Here is a 22,717-nt window from a genome sequence, read left to right on the forward strand (position 1 = left end):
AAAATGAAAATTTAGCAGCATTACTGCGGCACTTAACTTTACTCGTAGCCATTCCTTTTCAGCCCTAAATCAATGGAATCTATTTTAGCATAGTATTCCCTTATGAAATAGGCATGTTTAAAGTTTCTGCAGCTCTACGGAAGCACAGCTCCAATCTCCTAACCTACTAACCTTGTGGGTGGGGGGCCGCATTTCTCCTTGGGATGTTCTAGCGCCCATGAGTTTACTCCTGCCGGGGCACCACTTTCACCACTCCCTGGGTGCAGTCACACAGCCCCCCTTTGGTCCCTGGGTGCAGTCACACAGCCCCCCCTTTGGTCCCTGGGTGCAGTCACACAGCCCCCCCTTTGGTCCCTGCGTGCAGTCACACAGCCCCCCCTTTGGTCCCTGGGTGCAGTCACACAGCCCCCCCTTTGGTCCCTGGGTGCAGTCACACAGCCCCCCTTTGGTCCCTGGGTGCAGTCACACATTCCCCCCTTTGGTCCCTGGGTGCAGTCACACATTCCCCCCTTTGGTCCCTGGGTGCAGTCGCACATTCCCCCCTTTGGTCCCTGGGTGCAGTCACACATTCCCCCCTTTGGTCCCTGGGTGCAGTCACACATTCCCCCCTTTGGTCCCTGGGTGCAGTCACACATTCCCCCCTTTGGTCCCTGGGTGCAGTCACACATTCCCCCCTTTGGTCCCTGGGTGCAGTCACACATTCCCCCCTTTGGTCCCTGGGTGCAGTCACACATTCCCCCCTTTGGTCCCTGGGTGCAGTCACACAGCCGCCTCTTGTGTCGCATGCACGGACTCCCTTTTATGGGTAGTGCTGATAGGACCGACATCTCTCAAAAATCATCCTTCAGAACCAGGTTCCCCAGTTCCAAATTCGGCAGCTCTGACCATGGGGTCTCATCCTCTTCCCCTACTGAGCACCATACTGCCCCACTGAGAGAAATTCGCACTGCCCCCAACTATAAGAGGGGTTGGCCTAACGGCTAAGGCGCTCGACCTCGGACCTGGGGATCTGGGTTCGAGTCTCGGTAACGACGCCAAAAACCCCCTGTGATTCTGGGCAAATCACTTAATCTCCCCGTGCCTAAAAAAAAAAAAAATTAGTGTCCTCATGTAACGTAACTGGTGCTATGTAAAGCGCTCTGATAACTGATTCGGTTCGGTTCTAGTTCGCGCTATATAAAACTCTGCAAAAAAAAAAAAAATTGTGCCCCGCAATAAACACCTGGATGCAGCACAATTTAAATTACGCCCTAGACAAGAGCAATATGCTGCCTACAAAAAAAAGTAACATAATCCTGGAAAAAGCAGACCAATTAAGTATGTAAAATGTAAGCAGGAACAACATTGTTACTTTAATGCTTTTACACTCACTATTCATAAATCAGCGAGTGCTTTTGCCTGAAAAGTTAAGGACATGACTACAGGGCAAGGAATGGACCCATTTCAATGTCCATTAGTTACATCCTTACAGAACGTAAGCAGTATAGTAAAAAGACCAATTCCCTGAACACCGAGCCGCAGTACACATTTTGTTTTTCAATCCACATGTTGCAGTGCCTCAAGGATTGGTGCACTAGTTCCCCGCCCAGCGGAAAACGCTAGTCCAAGAAAGACCAGTAAACAAATGTAGTGCTTCACTGGCAAACTGTAGAGTGGCGCAAATGTTTTAGGTATGAATAAAATCAATCTGCCCTCTTTGCTACCACTCTGTTTGGCTTTATTTCGTTATTTTCCATATGTTGAACCTTTTTATTCCCACAGCTGCACTTTAGAACAGTGCTTTCAATGTGCCGATACTCTCCGGTATGGAGTACCGGCACTCTTTTATTTATATATATATATATATATATATATATATATATATATATATATACACACACACAAAGCGGACCTGCTGGAGTCAAACGGCGACCGGCGCTAGGGGCAGGAGATCGTGTTTCACGAGTAACTATTTGAGCAGCAAAGTGAGTAAGACTTTTGATGTTAGGCACAATCAGACACAGCGTGGCAATACTCACTGAAGTTTTCATTTGTGGCACTACAATGACCAGAAGGCTCTAGGTGAGCCACCGCCCACATGAACAGGTGAAAAGGATTATCAAATACCGTCACCGCATCACGCTGTGCGCCAGAAGACTGCCTCTGAGGAAATGCGAGCAAGCATGAAACGCGTCAGGCAATAGTCTGTTTATTTTAAATTGTGGATTTCCTTGCTGCCTTGCTGCATCATCGTGAATAAAAGCGGTAAAACTTACATCCTGTATGTGGCTCTCCTTCATGGGAAAAAACTTTCTTTGAGATAAAAACGGCTGGTCCCGGCCGTGGGAGAGCTCTGAAGCTGCAAAGCGGACCTGCTGGAGTCAAACGGCGACCGGCGCTAGGGGCAGGAGATCGTGTTTCACGAGTAACTATTTGACCAGCAAAGTGAGTAAGACTTTTGATGTTAGGCACAATCAGACACAGCGTGGCAATACTCACTGAAGTTTTCATTTGTGGCACTACAATGACCAGAAGGCTCTAGGTGAGCCACCGCCCACATGAACAGGTGAAAAGGATTATCAAATACCGTCACCGCATCACGCTGTGCGCCAGAAGACTGCCTCTGAGGAAATGCGAGCAAGCATGAAACGCGTCAGGCAATAGTCTGTTTATTTTAAATTGTGGATTTCCTTGCTGCCTTGCTGCATCATCGTGAATAAAAGCGGTAAAACTTACCTCCTGTATGTGGCTCTCCTTCATGGGAAAAAACTTTCTTTGAGATAAAAACGGCTGGTCCCGGCCGTGGGAGAGCTCTGAAGCTGCAAAGCGGACCTGCTGGAGTCAAACGGCGACCGGCGCTAGGGGCAGGAGATCGTGTTTCACGAGTAACTATTTGAGCAGCAAAGTGAGTAAGACTTTTGATGTTAGGCACAATCAGACACAGCGTGGCAATACTCACTGAAGTTTTCATTTGTGGCACTACAATGACCAGAAGGCTCTAGGTGAGCCACCGCCCACATGAACAGGTGAAAAGGATTATCAAATACCGTCACCGCATCACGCTGTGCGCCAGAAGACTGCCTCTGAGGAAATGCGAGCAAGCATGAAACGCGTCAGGCAATAGTCTGTTTATTTTAAATTGTGGATTTCCTTGCTGCCTTGCTGCATCATCGTGAATAAAAGCGGTAAAACTTACCTCCTGTATGTGGCTCTCCTTCATGGGAAAAAACTTTCTTTGAGATATATATATATATATATATATATATATATATATATATATATAACGGGCACTTCTCAGAAACAATAAGGTACTCTGCTACAGATTACTTCTTACCTGCACTTCTATTTAGCAATGTCCAGCACTGCTTTGGAGTAGAAAAAGGCGAGTTAGTGCTTTTCTTTTTTGGATCCATTTCACAGGGGAACAAATCCACGAAAGAAGAAAGGAGAGGTGGAGAACCGTTTCTGAAGTCAGGGTTTTCTGTAAGAGAGAACAAGCTGCTAGACAAAGAGAGGGAATAAAAGGGAGGAAGGAAGAAAGGGGGAGAGGGCAGTTGACGCGGCAGAGCAGACACTGTCAGTGTATTGCATGCGCAAGAAGGAAAAGACAGTCCTTTTCCTTCTCTGTGCGCCCCGCCCATCCCTGTGCTGGGGTCCTAATTTTTTTTATATTTTTAGGTCTCGCCTGTCGATGCGCATGCGCATCGAGCTTGCGAGCCTATTGCGGCCTAACCACGCTTTAACTAACAAGCAAGGAATCGTGGCGATTCCTTGCAGTGCCCGTGACTTTTAAGCTCAATGCGCATGTGCATTGAGCTTAAAAGCGCGTGCACAGCCGCCCGCATTCCTCCGACACCTTTGAAGTGAAGCTTAGCTTCACTTCAAAGGCCCGGCTTCTTCACACCCACATGCCGCTCTCGCTCTCCCCGCTCCGCCCCCTCCCCTGCCCGCCGTGTGACCTCGGCTTACACTCGCCCCTCCTTTCTCCCCTTTAGGCTGCTTTCGGATGCTTTGTTCGCAGCTTGTTCTCGATCTTATTCGTTTTGCACTTTTCACGCATCCATTTGCAGTAGGAATTCAACACTGTATGTCAATCTCTTAAGTACTGCCCATTCTTCAAATACAGCTGCAAGCGCATTTGTCTTTTTTTGTTTTTGTTGCCATCATTTTTCATATGAGCTGATCTGGTGTAGCTAATTTTGTTTTCGTATCCCTCCTGCAAGCATGAAGGACATTGGGAACCACCTTAAAGTCTATCTGATTACATTTCATGAAAATCTCCACTTAACAAATCTGTTCTTTCCTCGAGGACATTCTTCAGAAGAAAACCCTCCCGTTTTTAATTGTATTTTATTTCGGAGCAGGTGACAATTTTTCCAATGCTTTACTTTGTGAAACTTGAAAATTTTTGTTTAATGTTTTTTTGTAAACACATCAATGACTCCTCTTCGTCCATATCCCTGGCCCAGCTCACAAAGGTATACAGAATTTCATAGTTCACTTTCACAATAAAGATTGCTTCCTTTCAAAAGTTAAAACTTTAAAAAGCTTTTGTAGCATGCTGTATCGTAATTGATTTTTTATGTCTAAAACTTGTAAGTGTTGTGTGTATTCTTGGTAAATGTCACGGCTGTGCTTTGACTTTCCTGTAAAGAGAAGCTAATGTTACTGGGAAGATGAGTGGGGAGTGCCTTGTCAGCCTGAACACGTTGGCCTTAACAGGTGCCCTTCAACACACGTGCTTCATGCTCTCGTAGTGGGGAAAGTGCACTCGTTTCATGTGCATTAGACATTTTCTTACTTGGGAAGTGAAGAGGGCCTTTTAAAACTGCTTCCAGATGAACATAGCTTAACTACTCAATATGAATTGAATCACCTTTGGAATGAGTCGACTTCACACAGGAAATGTCATTGCAGGTGGGGTCAAGTTAATGTTTAAAAACCATTACTTTGGGCCGCTTCCGTGTACTGCATGAGCAGTCCCTGTAACTTCTGCAGGCCAGCTGCTGCTGAGACGCTGACACTCTCCCGCTTTCTGCTTGGCGCCACCAGCCCTTCCTCCCCTCCTCCCCGGACGACCACCGTCTCACACCCCATCCCCATATGCTCCTTCCCTCCCACTCGCTGGCTCCCCCTCCCCCCCCCCCCCCCCCCCCCACCAGGCTCTCAATGCTTGTTTTAAACCAAGGCAGCGGGGGCTCTTCAGCGTCTCCTTTGCCTAAAACTCACATGGTCGCTCTTGGATTTATTTTTATTGGCCATTAACTTTGTGGTTTGCGCACTCTGTCAATTTTTTACAAACAATTTTTTATATTCTCCCACTGGGCAAAGTAACATTTGCTGTGGGCTTAAAAATATCAGCATTCGTTAATCACTAGTGCATGGCTTACTTATGTTGGTATCACTTGTTCTCTCTCTCTCTCTCTCTCCCTCCCATAACTCTCTCTCTCTCTCTCTCTCCCATAACTCTCTCTCTCTCTCTCTCTCCCTTCTCTCTCTTTCTCTCTCTCTCTCTCTCTCCCCCTTCTTTCTTTCTCTCTCTCTCTCCCTCCCATAACTCTCTCTCTCTCTCTCTCTCTCTCCCTCCCATAACTCTCTCTCTCCCTCCCATAACTCTCTCTCTCTCCCTTCTCTCTCTTTCTCTCTCTCTCCCTCCCTTAACACTCTCTCTCTTTCGCTTCCCTTCATTTACTCGCCCACGCAACGCCACTCGCCAACGCCACTCGCCCACGCAACGCCACTCGCCCACGCAACGCCACTCGCCCACGCAACGCCACTCGCCCACGCAACGCCACTCGCCCGCGCAACGCCACTCGCCCGCGCAACGCCACTCGCCCGCGCAACGCCACTCGCCCGCGCAACGCCACTCGCCCACGCAACGCCACTCGCCCACGCAACGCCACTCGCCCACGCAACGCCACTCGCCCACGCAACGCCACTCGCCCACGCAACGCCACTCGCCCACGCAACGCCACTCGCCCACGCAACGCCACTCGCCCACGCAACGCCACTCGCCCACGCAACGCCACTCGCCCACGCAACGCCACTCGCCCACGCAACGCCACTCGCCCACGCAACGCCACTCGCCCACGCAACGCCACTCGCCCACGCAACGCCACTCGCCCACGCAACGCCACTCGCCCACGCAACGCCACTCGCCCACGCAACGCCACTCGCCCACGCAACGCCACTCGCCCACGCAACGCCACTCGCCCACGCAACGCCACTCGCCCACGCAACGCCACTCGCCCACGCAACGCCACTCGCCCACGCAACGCCACTCGCCCACGCAACGCCACTCGCCCACGCAACGCCACTCGCCCACGCAACGCCACTCGCCCACGCAACGCCACTCGCCCACGCAACGCCACTCGCCCACGCAACGCCACTCGCCCACGCAACGCCACTCGCCCACGCAACGCCACTCGCCCACGCAACGCCACTCGCCCACGCAACGCCACTCGCCCACGCAACGCCACTCGCCCACGCAACGCCACTCGCCCACGCAACGCCACTCGCCCACGCAACGCCACTCGCCCACGCAACGCCACTCGCCCACGCAACGCCACTCGCCCACGCAACGCCACTCGCCCACGCAACGCCACTCGCCCACGCAACGCCACTCGCCCACGCAACGCCACTCGCCCACGCAACGCCACTCGCCCACGCAACGCCACTCGCCCACGCAACGCCACTCGCCCACGCAACGCCACTCGCCCACGCAACGCCACTCGCCCACGCAACGCCACTCGCCCACGCAACGCCACTCGCCCACGCAACGCCACTCGCCCACGCAACGCCACTCGCCCACGCAACGCCACTCGCCCACGCAACGCCACTCGCCCACGCAACGCCACTCGCCCACGCAACGCCACTCGCCCACGCAACGCCACTCGCCCACGCAACGCCACTCGCCCACGCAACGCCACTCGCCCACGCAACGCCACTCGCCCACGCAACGCCACTCGCCCACGCAACGCCACTCGCCCACGCAACGCCACTCGCCCACGCAACGCCACTCGCCCACGCAACGCCACTCGCCCACGCAACGCCACTCGCCCACGCAACGCCACTCGCCCACGCAACGCCACTCGCCCACGCAACGCCACTCGCCCACGCAACGCCACTCGCCCACGCAACGCCACTCGCCCACGCAACGCCACTCGCCCACGCAACGCCACTCGCCCACGCAACGCCACTCGCCCACGCAACGCCACTCGCCCACGCAACGCCACTCGCCCACGCAACGCCACTCGCCCACGCAACGCCACTCGCCCACGCAACGCCACTCGCCCACGCAACGCCACTCGCCCACGCAACGCCACTCGCCCACGCAACGCCACTCGCCCACGCAACGCCACTCGCCCACGCAACGCCACTCGCCCACGCAACGCCACTCATCCATTTGCAAAACGGAAAATGTTAAACTCTTCTATTGCGAGACCTATTGCATTTTCAATGCTTGTTTTCAGTTGAGCCTGCAAGCTGGAGAGCAGAGAAGCGATACTTACCTTTTCTCGCTCTTCTTTCATAACAATTTGCAATTGAAGCAGGCATCTAATACGGCTGTCCAGCGCAGTTTCACGGGGTGACGCATTCGCGTACAGCCAATAAAATGGCATTTTTTATGCCTACCGGGAGACTTCTTTACGCAGGCGGTATGTTAAATATCACGGCCGTCGTGCTTGCCAGCTGATTTTGCGTCTTTTTTTTTTTTTTCTGTTAATCGCGAAATGCTGAGGGTCTGATTAAGCACTACAGAAAAGAACATGTTAATATTACGAGAAACTACAAGAATGGAGTCACAGTACTTGGACAAAGATTTGTGCTGCGAGATATGGGAAAGAGTTTGTTTCAGTGCGACACACACTGACGCAACTTTGAAGTGTACTGGGACCCTGCTGTCCAGGTTCCCTGTACTACGATTCCTTTCCTAAAACTGAACCACAATTGGCAACTTCAGGTCCCCCTGTAAGTCCCAAGTAAATGGTCCCTAGAGCATTGGGACTGAAGAGGGTCCCATAGGGACCCCTCACTAAGGCTATGCTAACTGCCACTGCAGCCTGAATGCCTTGATGCAGACAAACGGTAGTCCAAGCCGCTCTACCTAAGGTATGGGCAAGTCACCCGTCTAGCAAGTCTTACAAGCTTAGGGCAGGGTGCACTATATCTCCGGCATGGGCATATCTGCATTAGTCGATATGCCCCTACAATATTTGAGTCTATTCTTAATATTGTAATCCACAGTGAAGCCATAGAGCGTACATGGGCTGGAAACTCAACAAATCAAGTTTCCTAGCACTATGATGGCTTTACTGAACCTCCAAACTCTCAATAAACGCACAATCATGCCAATGTGGGATCTATTGAAACATGTACCCAGAGGCCTTCATGTACTTTGCAGGGGTGCCCCCCTCAAGTTCTGTTACTCCTCTGCCCTAAAAACCTACCAACCCTGGTGTGGTCTCTGACCGTCTTTTAGGTAGCCAGACATGTTTCTAAACCCTTGAGTCGAGCGCTACTGCCTTGATGCCAGAAAAAAACCCAGTGCTTGAAGGATGCTTCAAAGGCCTTGCTGCCTTTGTAATGCAACCCCAGCCTCAGCCTCTACAGATAGCAGCAGATGGCTCCCCCAGTTCAAAGCCCAATTTTAGTGGGAGAACCGGTGGAAAAACAGTAAAGTAGGTGTGTCTCCCTTCGCCAACTCCACCCCTCAGATGCAGGAGGCGAAGTAAAGCACATTTTTTTCAGTGCCTACCATCTTGAAGATGGTGGGGCTTATCCAATCAGGGCTAGGGATGTGCACCCACAGGATGGCCCTAGTGGTGCCTCCTGAAAACCTACCAGCCTCTTAGTGTGCTGGCTGCCCGGTCTCGTCCAGCCTGCCACCACAGACATGCCTTTGACCCCCTGCAGGTGAAGGCCATGCTCTCCTCTAGAGGAAGGTGTTCACACTTCTCCATCAGGATGGCTAGTGATTTAGCATATGAAGGGCTTCAAAGCAACAAGCTATTACTGGCTGTAGGCTGGCTGTAGTGAAAAAAAAAAAAAAAAAAAAATCCTTGTGTGTTTGAAAAAAATTGAAGTGAGTAGTCTGCCTTGGGTACTAGGAGGATATCATCTCGACAATTTGCAACTTCAATTGGCTCATAATTGTTAGATTCTCAGTGTTTACTCTGATGTGGAAAAAATCCCTCGACTGCGACTAGACCACTGTAAAACTGACTAAAAAGTAAAATCATAAATGTGATTTCTACATATAAAACAGCAAATCTGGGGGGAGGGGGGTGCTCTAATTATTGGGGTTAAGTGGCGGATTGAACTTCCATTTGAGCTGGGACAGGCAAGATACGTTTAGAATAGGTTTCACTCCCTCTGGTACTGTGTGGAAATGTACAGATCTAATTAAATACATGATTGATCAATGCATGCTGCTTCACAGTGTTATAGGATATGTTGTACCCTTTTCAGAATTGAGCCAGATAGACGCACTACTCTGGTGGTATACTTGCGCTTTTCCTAATGCTGTGGAAAGTTTTGGGGCGTTGTGTGCTTTTTACAACTGCAAAGTCATGTTCTCCCTCGTTACTAGGCAGTCTGCTGACATGAAGAATAATTATGGTAGGAGTTTGCATATTGAGCTGTTGAATGTTCTAAAATAACCTGCATGTTTTTCTCCTCATTGTTTGAAGGAAATGTATTCAGAGCTGGACTTGCCGTTCCTGTTGGATGAATTTGATACAGTGGTTGCTTATGAGACAAAGGGCAAAAGTGATAATGCGACTAGGCAAGATCCTCTAATGTCTGCACTGAGCAACATGGATCGGGTTCAGCAGGTGGAGTTAATATATGGTAAGTGTCATGTGACCAGTCCAATTTCAGACTCTTGCTTTCAACAAAAATTTATTTCAACCAGCTTGTATGGTGCTAAATTCGGGCATTTAATGGATTGAAAACAAGATTGTGCATCGCCCAAGAGTGGTAAACAAGTTAGGAACAGCTTGTCTTATTGAACACATCCTGAATTTTCTTCTGTCTTCATTCTATCTGTGATGACCTAAAGGACAGTTTAGAACATGTAGTGTTTCCATTTTTCTCCAGTCATCTTTGTTTTCATGCTTCCCTCCACCCTTATGCCCCTTTTTATTAAAGAAAAGACTTGACTGCTTTTGACTGATTTTTTTGTTTATTGAGGGAAACCATGCTGGTCCCTGACTGGTAGATTTGTGTCCTCTTGCAGACAGAACTTAGTGCTTTTGGCATGGTAGTATATATCGCTTCATGTGTTTTTTTTTTTTCTTTTCGTTTGCTTTTTCCCCCTATAGAATACAATGACATGAAGACAGAGCTCAAGGATTATTTGAAGAGATTTGCTGAAGAAGGAAAGGTTAGTTATATCTAGCCCGTTATACATCTTGCTCTCACATCTTGCTTTATCTGTTGATCTAGATTGTAAACCTGTCCCAGCTTCTCTGTAAATTTTGTTTTAATATTGTAATTGTATGTTCGAGGCATGTGGGCTGCTGAATTCATATCTATAGCATAGATCGCCGCCTAGTGTTGGGTCCGGAAGATTGCACATTGTTGTCCTGGAAGAGTCTTCGAAGTATCACGAGATAGGTGGCTCCTCCCCTGGACTACAGTGCGCATGGGCATCGACTCCATCCCCAGATTGTTTTTTTCCGCCATTGGGTTCGGATGTACTTTCGTTCTCTCAGTTCGGAATCGACATAATTCTCGAGGCCAAAAGGCCTTTTTCTCTCTTTATCGTCGGTATTGTTTGCGTTCGGTGCCCGGTTCTGTTCGGACTCGCTTCCGAGTTCAACATCCAAGGAGTCGCGTAACTCTTTGGAGCTCGAGGCCCACTCGACGTAGCAAGACCCTCGACGCGACATGGAACGGAGCCCGTTCAAGAAGTGTCCCGTGTGAGGATCGAAGTACCCACACATCGACGTCCACCCGGTGTGCAACAAGTGCCTGTTGCCGGACCACGATGAAGCCAACTGTATGGCTTGTTCCAGGTTTCGTTCGAAGAAGACGATTCGGCTTCGGCGCGTGGCGCGCATGGAGGCCAGGCAGTCGGCCCCGGCACCGGTGGACATCTTCGACAGCGATGAAGCAGACTAACACGACCTTCACCTGCAAATTTCGCCTCCAGCTGAAGAAGTCGACTACGACCCTCAAGTGGATGTCGAAGACCTACCCGTAGAAGAAGTCGTCGATGAGGTAGGAGACGACAATGAGGCCTATGGGGCCATGGAAGATAGCTCTGAGGAAGAGCTATGCCCCGTTCGAACACTTACGAAGGCTCAGGTCGAGGGATCGCCTATCGGCCTTACCCAAGACCTTCTACCAAAATCCACGGCCCCTCCTCCCGGCCACGGACTCTTCGGCGGAGCCGCCATTAAAGAAATCGAAACCGAAAGTGAAAGCTTCGGTATCCGAACAACCTAAAGTGGTTCAGGCGCAATCGAAACCGAAACCTTCTGATCCACCGTCGACACCCTCGTCCTCCAAGGTGTCGGGACAGCCCAAGCCGAAGAAGCCTGTCGACCCGGCAAAGTCTGTGAAATCAGTCCAGCCAAAGCAGACTAAAGGCGTCGAGCTGAAGCACAAAAAGGCCGTCCAGACTCCGTCAAGCAAGGGCGTCGAGCCGCAGTCCGGATCGGGCATCGAACCGAAGCCGAGCAAGGGCGCGGCACCAAAGGCCGCAAAGGGCGTAGAGCCGAAGACCAGCAAGGGCATCGAGCCGAAGGTTGGTGCCCCTAAAGCGGTTGCCCAGGACACCACCACGGGCACGCCTCGGACCGACCAGCCAAAGTCGTCGACGATCGAGTCTTCCCACGTTGCTGGACCGAGGTAGTCTGTCGTATCGGCGAAACCATCCGCTTCATTCACGAAGCAGGTCTCGGACTCCCTCAAGCGTATCGGGGACAAGGCCTCGGCGGTAGACCCCGCACCGCCTCCCGCGCCGAAACAGTCGGTTCCCACCTCCAAGTCATCGACGCCACTCCTCTTCAGGCATGGCTCAGAATCTCTGGATTTAAGCCTGAGATCCAAACTACCATCCTCAACCAGCCAGTTAACCCTGACAGATTATTTGGTCCAGAGGTGGATACCACCTTGGAAAAAATAAAAAAGGATACCGAGACTGCCAAGTCCATGGGAGCTCTCCAATCCCAACAGTTTCGGGGGAGCACTTTTCGTCGCTCAGGCAATAGGGGTGTTTCCAGAGGCCAGATGTCCCAGCAAACGCAATTCAATAAAGGTGGGGCGCAATCCTCTTACCTCAAACAGAATAGAGGAGGTTATCGGGGCAACAACGGCAAGGGCAGAGGCAAGGGCAACAACAACTCCCGTTCCTCTGCCTCCAACAAACAGTGACGCCCTGTCACTGCCCCCGACCATTCCACGCCTGTCGGGGGAAGGCTCCAGCGGTTCCTGCCAGTCTGGAAAACCATCACCACAGACAGGTGGGTCAGGAAACTTATCCAGTACGGCTATTGTTTGGAGATCACATCCACTCCACCCAACATACCACCAAAACACCGTCCTATGTCCACAGAGCACAGGGGTGTACTCCCTGTACTTCTTAATCCCGAAGAAGGACGGGTCCCTCAGGCCTATTCTAGACCTCAGGCCCCTCAACCAATACATTCTCTCAGAACACTTCCACATGCTAACGCTGCAACAGGTTCTTCCGCTCCTCAATCAGGGAGACTTCCTCGCAACCTTAGATCTCAAGGATGCTTACTTCCACATTCCACTCCATCCATCACACAAAAAATACCTCTGATTCACCATTCAAAATCGGCATTATCAATTAAAGGTCCTTCCTTTCTGAGTGACCACAGCCCCCAGAGTGTTCACCAAATGTCTGGCGACCGTAGCGGCGCACCTCAGGAGACAACACATCCATGTCTACCCTTATCTGGACGACTGGCTGGTTCAGGCAAACTCGGCCCAGCAGTGCGCCGCCGACATGTCCCACACCATTCACCTTCTTCACAGTCTGGGGTTCTCCCTGAACTATCCAAAGTCGCACCTTCAGCCAGCCCATGTGTGGCAATATCTCGGTGCAACGATCAATACTCTGGCAGCCACGGCTCAGCCAACTTCAGCGCGGATCAACAACATCCAGTCGCTAATCCAACAGTTCCAACCGCAACACTCGCTTCCTGCGAGAGTGTTCATGCAGTTGATAGGCATGATGGCCTCCTGCATTTTTATAGTCCCGCATGCCAGGTTACATATGCGTCCGCTCCAGGAATGCTTAGCGCATCAGTGGAATCCGGCTCAGGGACAGCTGAAAGACCTAGTGTGGGTCACCGGTCGGGCATACAACTCTCTGCATTGGTGGAATCCACACAACCTTTGCAAGGGCCGACCGTTCCAAGAGTCTGTCCCACAGATCATCCTGACAGCGGACGCGTCTCTCCAGGGATGGGGAGCTCATGTACTCCATTGCACAGTGCAGGGACTATGGACAATACAGCAAAAGAAGATGCACATCAACTACCTAGAACTGATGGCAATCTTCATGGCACTGAAAGCATTCAAAGTACATCTGTGCAACAAGGTCGTGTTGATCCGGACGGACAACATGACAGCCATGTACTACATCCAGAAGCAGGGAGGTACACACTCTCCACAGTTGTCTCATCTGGCTCAGAGCATGTGGAAGTGGGCCATTCAAAGGAACATCTTCCTCATGGCGGAACACCTCCCAGGCACGGACTATCCGATGGCGGACCTGCTCAGCAGGTACAGCCACCAGATGCACGAGTGGGAGATACATCCATCAGTACTCCGCCCGTACTTCCAGAAGTGGGGTCATCCACAGATAGACCTGTTCGCCACAAGGGAAAACGCAAAATGCCAAAGCTTTGCCGCCAGGTTCCCTCACCCACAGTCGCAAGGCAATGCGATATGGATGAACTGGTCAGGCAGATTTGCGTACGCTTTTCCCCCAGCACCTCTCATACCGCTGGTGGCAACAAAGCTAAAGCAACACTCGATGACGCTCATCCTGGTTGCTCCAACGTGGGCACGCCAACCATGGTACACCACGTTTCTGGAACTCTCCGTGGTACCGCATCAAAGGCTACACCTCACGCCCAAGCTTTTGACGCAGAGCCATGGCGACATTCAGCACCCAGATCCGCAACAGCTCAACTTGGCGATCTGGCTCCTGAAGTCTTAGTTTGGCTACCGTGACTTGCCTCCTGAATGCATGGATATCATACGGGAGGCAAGAAAGCCCACCACCAGAGCCTGCTATGCAGCAAAATGGAAGCGGTTTGTCATTTACTGTGCTACACACAACATCAACCCGCTAGATGAATCCACTCCCAACATCATCTGCTATTTGTTACATCTTTACAAATGCAATCTAGCATACGCTTCCATCAGGATACACTTATCCGCCATAGCGGCTTATCTCCAGAACAGGCAGCATCTCTCCGTCTTCATAGTGCCTGCCATTAAAGCCTTCCTAGAAGGCCTAAAGCGGGTCATCCCTCCCAGGACCCCGCCAGCTCCTGTATGGAACCTCAATGTGGTCCTCACCAGGTTGATGGGCCCACCTTTTGAGCCTCTACATTCATGTGAGATTCAGTTCTTAACATGGAAAGTGGCTTTTCTCATTGCCATTACGTCTTTGCGACGTGTTAGTGAGCTACAGGCGCTCACTGTACAAGAGCAATTCATTCAAATTCACTCCAACAGGGTGGTGCTGCGCACTAACCCTAAATTTCTTCCTAAAGTGGTTTCGCAGTTCCATGTCAATCAGACCATTGAACTGCCCGCATTCTTTCAAAACCCAGAAACAGTTGCCGAAAGAATGCTCCACACTCTTGATGTCAAACGAGCCTTGATGTACTACATCGATAGGACCAAAGACTTTAGGAAAACACAACAACTCTTTGTTGCCTTCTCAGCCCAGCACAAAGGCAACCCCATTTCCAAAGCAGGTATAGCCAGGTGGATCGTTAAGTGCATTCAAATTTGCTATCACAAGGCTAAGCGCACTTTAACGGTCCCCCCACGAGCCCACTCCACCCGAAAGTTGGGGGCCTCTATGGCTTTCCTTGGAAATATTCCTTTGGAAGATATTTGTAGAGCAGCCACATGGTCTACACCACACACATTTACTAAACATTACTGTGTAGATGTGCACTCCAAGCAGCAGGCAGCTGTAGGGCAGGCTGTTCTTAAAACGCTTTTTCAGACTTCTGCAGCTGGCACAGGCGGCCGCCGTTAATGGAGGGACTGCTATGTATTCTATGCTATAGATATGAATTCAGCAGCCCACATGCCTCGAACTGAATATGCTACTTACCAGTATGCATCTGTTCTTGGCATGTAGGGCTGCTGACATTCATATCGCCCGCCCTCCTCCCCGGCGCCTGTAGCAAGCTGCAGACTTTTTAACACTTACTCTTAGCATGGCCATCGCTTACACTATTACACTCCATCTTTGCCACAATGGCTAAAAACAATCTGGGGATGGAGTCGATGCCCATGCGCACTGTAGTCCAGGGAAGGAGCCACCTATCTCGTGATACTTCGAAGACTCTTCCAGGACAACAATGTGCAATCATCCGGACCCAACACTAGGCGGCGATCTATGCTATAGATATGAATGTCAGCAGCCCTACATGCCAAGAACAGATGCATACTGGTAAGTAGCATATTCATTATATAGTGCGTATTACCCCTGACGAGGCGTCTAAGCTTTTTTTGGCGAGTAGCGCCCTACCCCGGAACCCAAAAGGATTATTGCTGGATTAGTATAGGAAAATGAGAGTTAATTTGAACGCTGGACATGAGTGATAGTTGGATTGAATAGGATACTGGAGATAAGGAGTAGTCTAAAGTGTTCTTTGGGATATCTTAATAGTAAGATGAGGTTTGGGATGAGTAAATAGAGATGGAGGAGGGAAGAGTCTCTAGAAAGGGATTAGGGAGATCATAGTAAGACATTTGGGGTTAGTGAGGGGGTACATGAGGGAAGAATTTAGAAAGGGGGTTATAATGAGGTTTGTTGGTGATTAGTAGAATGAGATTTGGGATGAGTGAGTGGAGGGAGAGGATATATTGAGAGGTATATGGTGGGACAGAGTAGTGTATTGGGGAATGAGTTTGTTTTTCTTTTCCTGTTTGCATATGGGGACTTCTTGTATATAAGCAAAGGAGCGCTGGTAACACCTGCATTGGGCACAGGTTCTAGTGAAGTGACGAAAGCAGCCGGAATGACCTTCACAAGTGGAGCATCTGATTGTGAGCTTGTGGTGAAAGGTCTCGTCTTTACAAATCCAATGAACACTTTGTTAGCAAATGGCTGACTTCTCGAAGTTCTGCCCTTTCTGTGGATGCTAAAGGCGAGCTGGGGTGGAGCTGCAGGTTGAAGGGAACCCTTAAGGTGAGGCCAAGCATTCATCTATCTTCATCATGCTTCAGTGCAGAGCCCTCACACCTCTTGGTGCCTCTGCTGTGGGAGTGCAGAGCCCTCACACCACTTTGAGCCTTTGGTGTGGGCTCTCCAGGCCAGAGTCAGCCCTGCTCATATGGGCATCACTACACAAAGGGCTTGTCTGGAACACCACCTGGAAGACATTTTAAATATAAACTTATTCATATTTACCTTGCGTTATCAGGAAACGTAGCTGCCACGGTCTAGGAAAGTAGGATCTGCTTCTATGGCTACCCCCCCCCCCCTTTTTGCCTGGTGATAAGCTGTACTTGACTAGTCTGACTGGGATCCTGCAGATCAGGACACCAGTCTGTATGCTTCCTCCTTAAATTGTCTTGTTCAGTACTTTGGTACACCCCAGATTAGATACTGGGGAACCCTTATAAGCCCCTAGTATATGGTACCCAGGGCATGGGTACCCCAGAGGTCTCCCGTGGGCCCAAGCATGTATTATGCCACCCATGAGACTATTCAAAATGGAACTACAGGCTTGCCATTGCAGCCTGTGTAAGTTTGTCCTTGCACCACTTACTAAATATATATGTTTCCTATATCTAGGGTCACTGCACTTAAAACCAATAAGCCACCCCTCTAGCAGGCCTTTGCAGTCCTCAAGGCAGGGTGCTTGGTTCTTAGTGAGAGGATGCCCCAGCATGAGCAGGACACCATTAATGCCTACGGAGTCCATTCTCCCGGGTTGTCAGTGAAGCAGCCATATACTATATAGAGGGGCACCACATAATTACACGATGACTATCTCGAAACTGGCTGCAACGAATCCTATCATGTTGGTATCAAACATGTCTGAATTATGCCTCCCACACCGTAAACGGTGTGGGAGCTATGATTCCAAGGACTGGAAGAGCCCTCCGTTAGGCTCTCAGTGTTCCCAGTACCAGCCTTCTTGACCCAGACAGCACAAAGTGGTTGCTGCCGACCAGAGAGTCGATTCTGCCCTCCTCCTGCTTCTGAGCCAAGCTCGAGCAGGGAAAGGCCGAACTATAGGCATCCTGTCACAGGGAGGTGTGACCACCTCCTAGACAGAATTTAGTGTATTGGGGGAGGGTGGGTGTGCTTGCCAGCACCACTTAGTCTTCATGAGGGGCACATTTGGTGTTCCTGTGCATAGTCTAGTTCAAACCAGTCCTGGGAGCCGCTGGCTCACGCTCTGGGGCGGAACTGGACAAAGGACATGGAAGTAACTCCCCCCCCTGGGCCTCCCCACCCTTGTCCAGGCCCTCCCCAGGGAGAGTCCCCTGAATCGTCCCAACCCTTTCTTTAGGGTACTTAAGGGCTTACCCGAGTGTAGGTCCCCAGATTCGTCGTGGGACAAGATTCAGATCAGACACCACTTCTTCTACCGTCTGGACATTCAGGACTTCGCTGGACTTAGTTTGGGTTCAACTTGATTCCCCTTTCAGTCTGCTGCATTGTCTGGGCATGTGCACCATACAGGAACCTTCCAAGGCCTGTGGGCATCAAAGACACCTGAAGGACTCTCCCTTGAAGTGAAGGAGTCACTCCCCTGCATTCGCAGGCACCACAACTTAGTCGACCGGTCTGCTGATCCTGAGCTCCTCCGGACTCCGAAAGGTTCTGCAACACAGGTGGTAGTTTTTCAAAGCTCCTGAGGCCTGCCCTGCCCTCTTACCAAGTTCGAGGCAAGTATCCCTCGTGGAGGCTAAAATTAACCAAACCCATGTGCACTGAGTCAACTTGCAGTTGCAACAGCTGGGTGGCTTCCTTCCAAGATGATCTTTGGGCTCCAAGTAGCCCCAATCTCAAGCACCTCCAGTGACCAGAATCTTCAGCCGCAACGTGTGCACTGTGGCCTGCATCTTTTAGTGAGCCGCTAGAGGTCCTCTTGTCACTCTAGTGCCTCCGGTCTTTTTGAGGGTTACCTTTGTTTCCCCTGGTCCTGGCTGGTCACGACATTGCTCCTTCTTCCATTCCTGCGTTGGTTACATTTGCCAAGGCTTGTTGGTGCTCCTGCCAGACAACGACCCCCCAGCACTCGACATCCTTCGTAGGACAGCATGTGCATGGCTCCTGGTCTTCCTCCGTGTTGCCTGGTCCTCACAGTTGCTGCGTCGAGGTCCTTGTCACCCATCCTGCAACACCCGACATCTGAGTCATTCATCTTCCAAGTCTCCTGTTCACTGCTGAGTGACATAGACTCTGTCCCCTCTGCTTGCAGGTACCTCTCATCTTGAATCCACCGGACACTTTCTCCTTCTCCAACAGTGGCACTTTCCCCAAGTCCTCCATTGGGTTCGACTGCAGTTTCCGACCACTTTACGCCTATGCACCTGACTTCCCTAGTGTAGGTAACGTGGGTACTAGGGTATCCACGGGTGGGGTGGCTCTCCAACCTTCTGTCTGCCACAGAGTTTCTTCAGGGTCCGTTGGTAAGGGAAGGGTCCTTTAATCTTTCAAATTCCAACCGTGACTTGCATGTAGACTTGCACGCTGCTTTACACTCCTCCTGGGCTAAACCTGAAGGCTGCTCTCCACAACTACCACTTAGAATAAGACCTCTTAAATCACCATAAGGGTTGTCTTGACTGGTGCAAGGTGCCCACTTAAATTGGTAGACCTCATATACCAGGCCAGCTTCTCTCACACAGTCCTAGTGATTATGCGGATAGGGGCAACTTTAAAAGCAGAATAACGGTATTAAGGGAAAATAAATCTCGCAGGGATGATCTGTTTCAAAGTAAGCCGACAAGAGGAGACCAAAATGAATTTGAAGAAAAAAACACCAGTAATTGGAAACTGCAATCAATGGGATTTGTAGACTGGTGTCACTAACAGCTGGCCTGTAAGGTTCTAAAATAAAAAACGAGAATAACTGGATTTCCAGAAACTAAACTTCTAGTACCTGATGAACCCAAAACATCGGAAAGAAATTTGTTTCTCCATAGTTGGAAATTCAGTTCAACGTAAATAAATTTGCAGACACCAATAATGGGAGGCCAAAAATAGTTTAAAATCTGCTGTGAATGAGACCAATATTTTCATGCAAAGAAAAGAAGCTGTTAAGATCCATGCATTTTTAAAGGAGGCGATGAGGTAAATCTCCATCTCACTGACCAGGACAATATGCATCAATTGTTTAGCTGTTTTCATCTGTTTGAATGTACCCCCATGGTGATAGACGAAGGGAAGTACTTGCCCACCTGGAAGGATTCAGGGACTGCACTGCCCCCGGGACGTGCTCTGGTGTGCCAGGTTGCCCCAGTGAGACAGCAGGTGGGGTGGGAGTGCCTGTGAGGGGCTCCAGGTACACAGCTGCCTGGGGAACGGGAACCAGAGCGGGGGTCGGTGGAGAAATATCTGGGCTCTGAGGATCCCTCAGAGTTGTGGAGGGTCACACAGTGCTTCCACGGCCTGTACCAGGCAGCTAGACGGCGAAGGTGTGACTGAGTAGGAGTGGTACCAGATGTATGGTCTAAGAAGGAAGCACAGACCTTATTAGATATTTATAAAATGAAAAGTTCTATGTATGCTTACCTTATGGAAGATTTGCTCAACAGGAAGCAAATATTGATTTGTATAGCACGTAATCCGCCGAGAGGGTATCCAGGCACTCTGCCAGGTGTGTAGGTTTGTGGTCCCCAAGGTGCTTTTATGAAAAGGTAGGTCTTCAGCGTCTTGCTAACCTCAAGAAGTGAGGAGGATGTTCTGATGTGTTGAGGGAGGTCGTTCTGTGTCTTAGGTGCGATGTATGAGAGGGGGAAGCCTCCAGTTTTGTTTTCGCGAATGTGTGCAAGTTTGTGAATGAGGCAGAGCATAGGTGGCTGGAGAAAGTGTATGTCGCTGTTCAGTATTCTGATCCGCTGGTGTGTAGGGCTTTGTATGTGCGAGTGAAGTTTAAATTGGCCGCACACGTGAAAGGGAAGCCAGTGAAGCTTCCTGAGATGCGGTGTGGTGTGATGAGGGTGCGGCATGGGACGGTCATGTAAGTCCTGCAGTGGAGGTCTGTATGGTCTAGAGTCTGCGTACGAGTGGGTTGGAGATTCCGGCGTAGGGTTGCCGGAATTCATCATGCTGGTGATGAGTGCTTGTGTGACGGTCAGTCTGGTGTTCTGAGGTAACGATTTGAAGATTTTTCGCGGCATGCGTAGTAAGTGGAAGCAAGAGGTGGACACTGCGTTGGCTTGAGCAGTCCTAGATTTCTTGCGTGGTGTGTGGGTGTGGGTCCCAGCTCTGACGGCCACCCAGTAGAGTCCTATTGGGAGGTCTTGTTACCAAAGGCCAGTACTTCAGTCTTGTCTGAGTTGAGCTGCAGGCAGTTGGTACACATCCGGTCCGCTACCTTACTTGTGAAGGTGGTTCTGGCAGTGGTTTTGTCCGTCGGAGAGAGGAGGAGTTGGGAGATGATTGAGGATATCTTATGATTGGATGATGTTGGTGAGCAGAGTTGTGTATATGCTGAAAAGGGTGGAGCTGAGGGACGATCGCTGTGATTCCTCATGTCTAATTCTTGGTCTCGAATTTGAAGAATGGCAGCCTGACCCTTTGGGTCCTTTTCAAGAGTATGGAACAGATCTGTTTGAGAGCGGATACATGTATGCCAGTCTTGCGAAGTGTTCTGATAAGGGTGTTATGAGAGAGCATATCAAAGGCTGCAGAGAGATTGAGCAGAATGAGGCCCGCTATTTCTACTCTGTCCAGGATGATTTGAATGTCATAGGTGGATGTGTTGAGTGCTGCTTTGGTTGGTTCTGAATCGTCACTGAGATTTGTCTAGAAAATGGTTACATTTGAGGTAGAGAAGGCCATCAACAAGCAACTCACAAACTATCTCTTTGGCTGGACAGGGAAGCAGGGAGATGGGTTAGAAGTTGCACAGTTGTTTTGGGTCGGCTGTGTGCTTCTTGAGGAGGGAGTTTCTCTGAAAGTTTCCATTCATCCGGGACAGTGCAGATGTGATGGATGTGTTGATGAGGGTGGGGCTGATTAATGTTGTAGGTTGCAGATGTGGTAGGGGCATTGGACCCGTAGGGTCCCCTGAGTAGATGGTGTGCATGATTGCCATTGTCATTTCTGGTGAGATTTGGCCAGGTAGGTAGTTAAGCAGCAAGTTCTCTGCGGTTGGGTTAGTGTGCTAAATTGCTGTAGATGTTTGGGATGTTGCTGTGGAAGTTGAATAGGTTTTCACATATTTGCTGGGAGGTAGCGATGTTGGTGACAGTGGCTGAGGGTGAAGTAAAATCTTTAACGATTGAGAAGATATCCTTGCAGCTGTTGAAACTACCTTTGATACGATCTACTATTGCTTTGTTCTTGGTATCTTATTTGCAGGTGATGGTGTCTGAGTGCAACCTTGTAGGTAGCTCTGTTGGTGGTTTGAGGCTGGCTCTCTATTTCGTTTCTAGTGGTGTTTAGAGTCTCGGGAGTCTTCTGTGCACCAGATGGTCTGCTTGTATGATCTACTATGCTTGTTGGGTGCGTGGTAGTCCGCACAGCTATTGATCCATTAGTTGATGTCCTTGTCAAGGTAGTCTGTGGGGCTAGGTTCATCCGTGGGGGGAGTGCAGAGCTAGTCTGCTTCTGTAATTTTGCCACCTCTGCAGCTTGGAATGCTGAAACTGGTAGGGGTGTTGACTTAGAAGTGGATGATTGAGTGGTCGGTCCATATGAGCTGTGTGGTGGAGTTGTATCTGATGCTGTCACTTGTGGTGAAGATGAGGTCCAGTGTGTGTTGCGGTGTGGTTTGGTTCTGGGGATGAGCTGGGTGAGTGATGCTCAGGCTTTCAAGGCTATGGAGCAGGGGTTGTTTTGGTCTTCCAGGTGGCAGTTGAGGTCATCAAGGAGAATGTAGGCTCTTGAGTCAGTAATCCGAGCAACAAAGTTAATTAAGTTGGTAAAGGTGGTTCGGGGTCGGAAGGGAAAGGTTCTGTACAGGGTGAAGTTTTCTGAGATTTGCTGCTTGAAGTGCAATTTCCCCTGTAATCCTCCAATTCCTGAGTCTGATAACCTCCTGCGCTCCCCCTCTCCCACCCACTCCCCCCGACTAGTGGGTGCAAGTTAGGAGCCCAGGTAAGTTGGATTTGGGGAATGCAATGCAAATTTGGTATCCAGTTCTAAAACTTTGTCTCCACAGCAGTGTCCCCTAGGTGCCATCTGCCTTCTGTCACCTGAGCAATGTAGTGAATCTGGCTGTCATGGAGAATGGGGTAAACGCATACCCCCGAAATGTACTCTAATCCTGCAGGAAGGAGTCCTTCGCTTCTGCATGGGGATCCGGATACCAGCTGA

At 50.2% G+C, this 22,717-nt stretch overlaps 1 protein-coding gene across 1 annotated transcript in view; it reads left to right on the forward strand.

Annotated features, from left to right (window-relative positions):
• UBR7 (ubiquitin protein ligase E3 component n-recognin 7) overlaps window positions 1–22,717 on the forward strand; it is a 77,218-nt gene that overhangs the window by 47,230 nt on the left and 7,271 nt on the right. The window contains exons 9-10 of the mRNA XM_078660086.1: window positions 9,672–9,831; window positions 10,305–10,366. Of these exons, the coding sequence (XP_078516212.1) occupies window positions 9,672–9,831; window positions 10,305–10,366 (222 nt within the window). The remainder of the gene's footprint in view (window positions 1–9,671; window positions 9,832–10,304; window positions 10,367–22,717) is intronic.

The sequence above is a fragment of the Lissotriton helveticus genome, chromosome 9 (assembly GCF_964261635.1).
Source record: "Lissotriton helveticus chromosome 9, aLisHel1.1, whole genome shotgun sequence".
NCBI classification, from domain to species: Eukaryota; Metazoa; Chordata; class Amphibia; order Caudata; family Salamandridae; genus Lissotriton; species Lissotriton helveticus.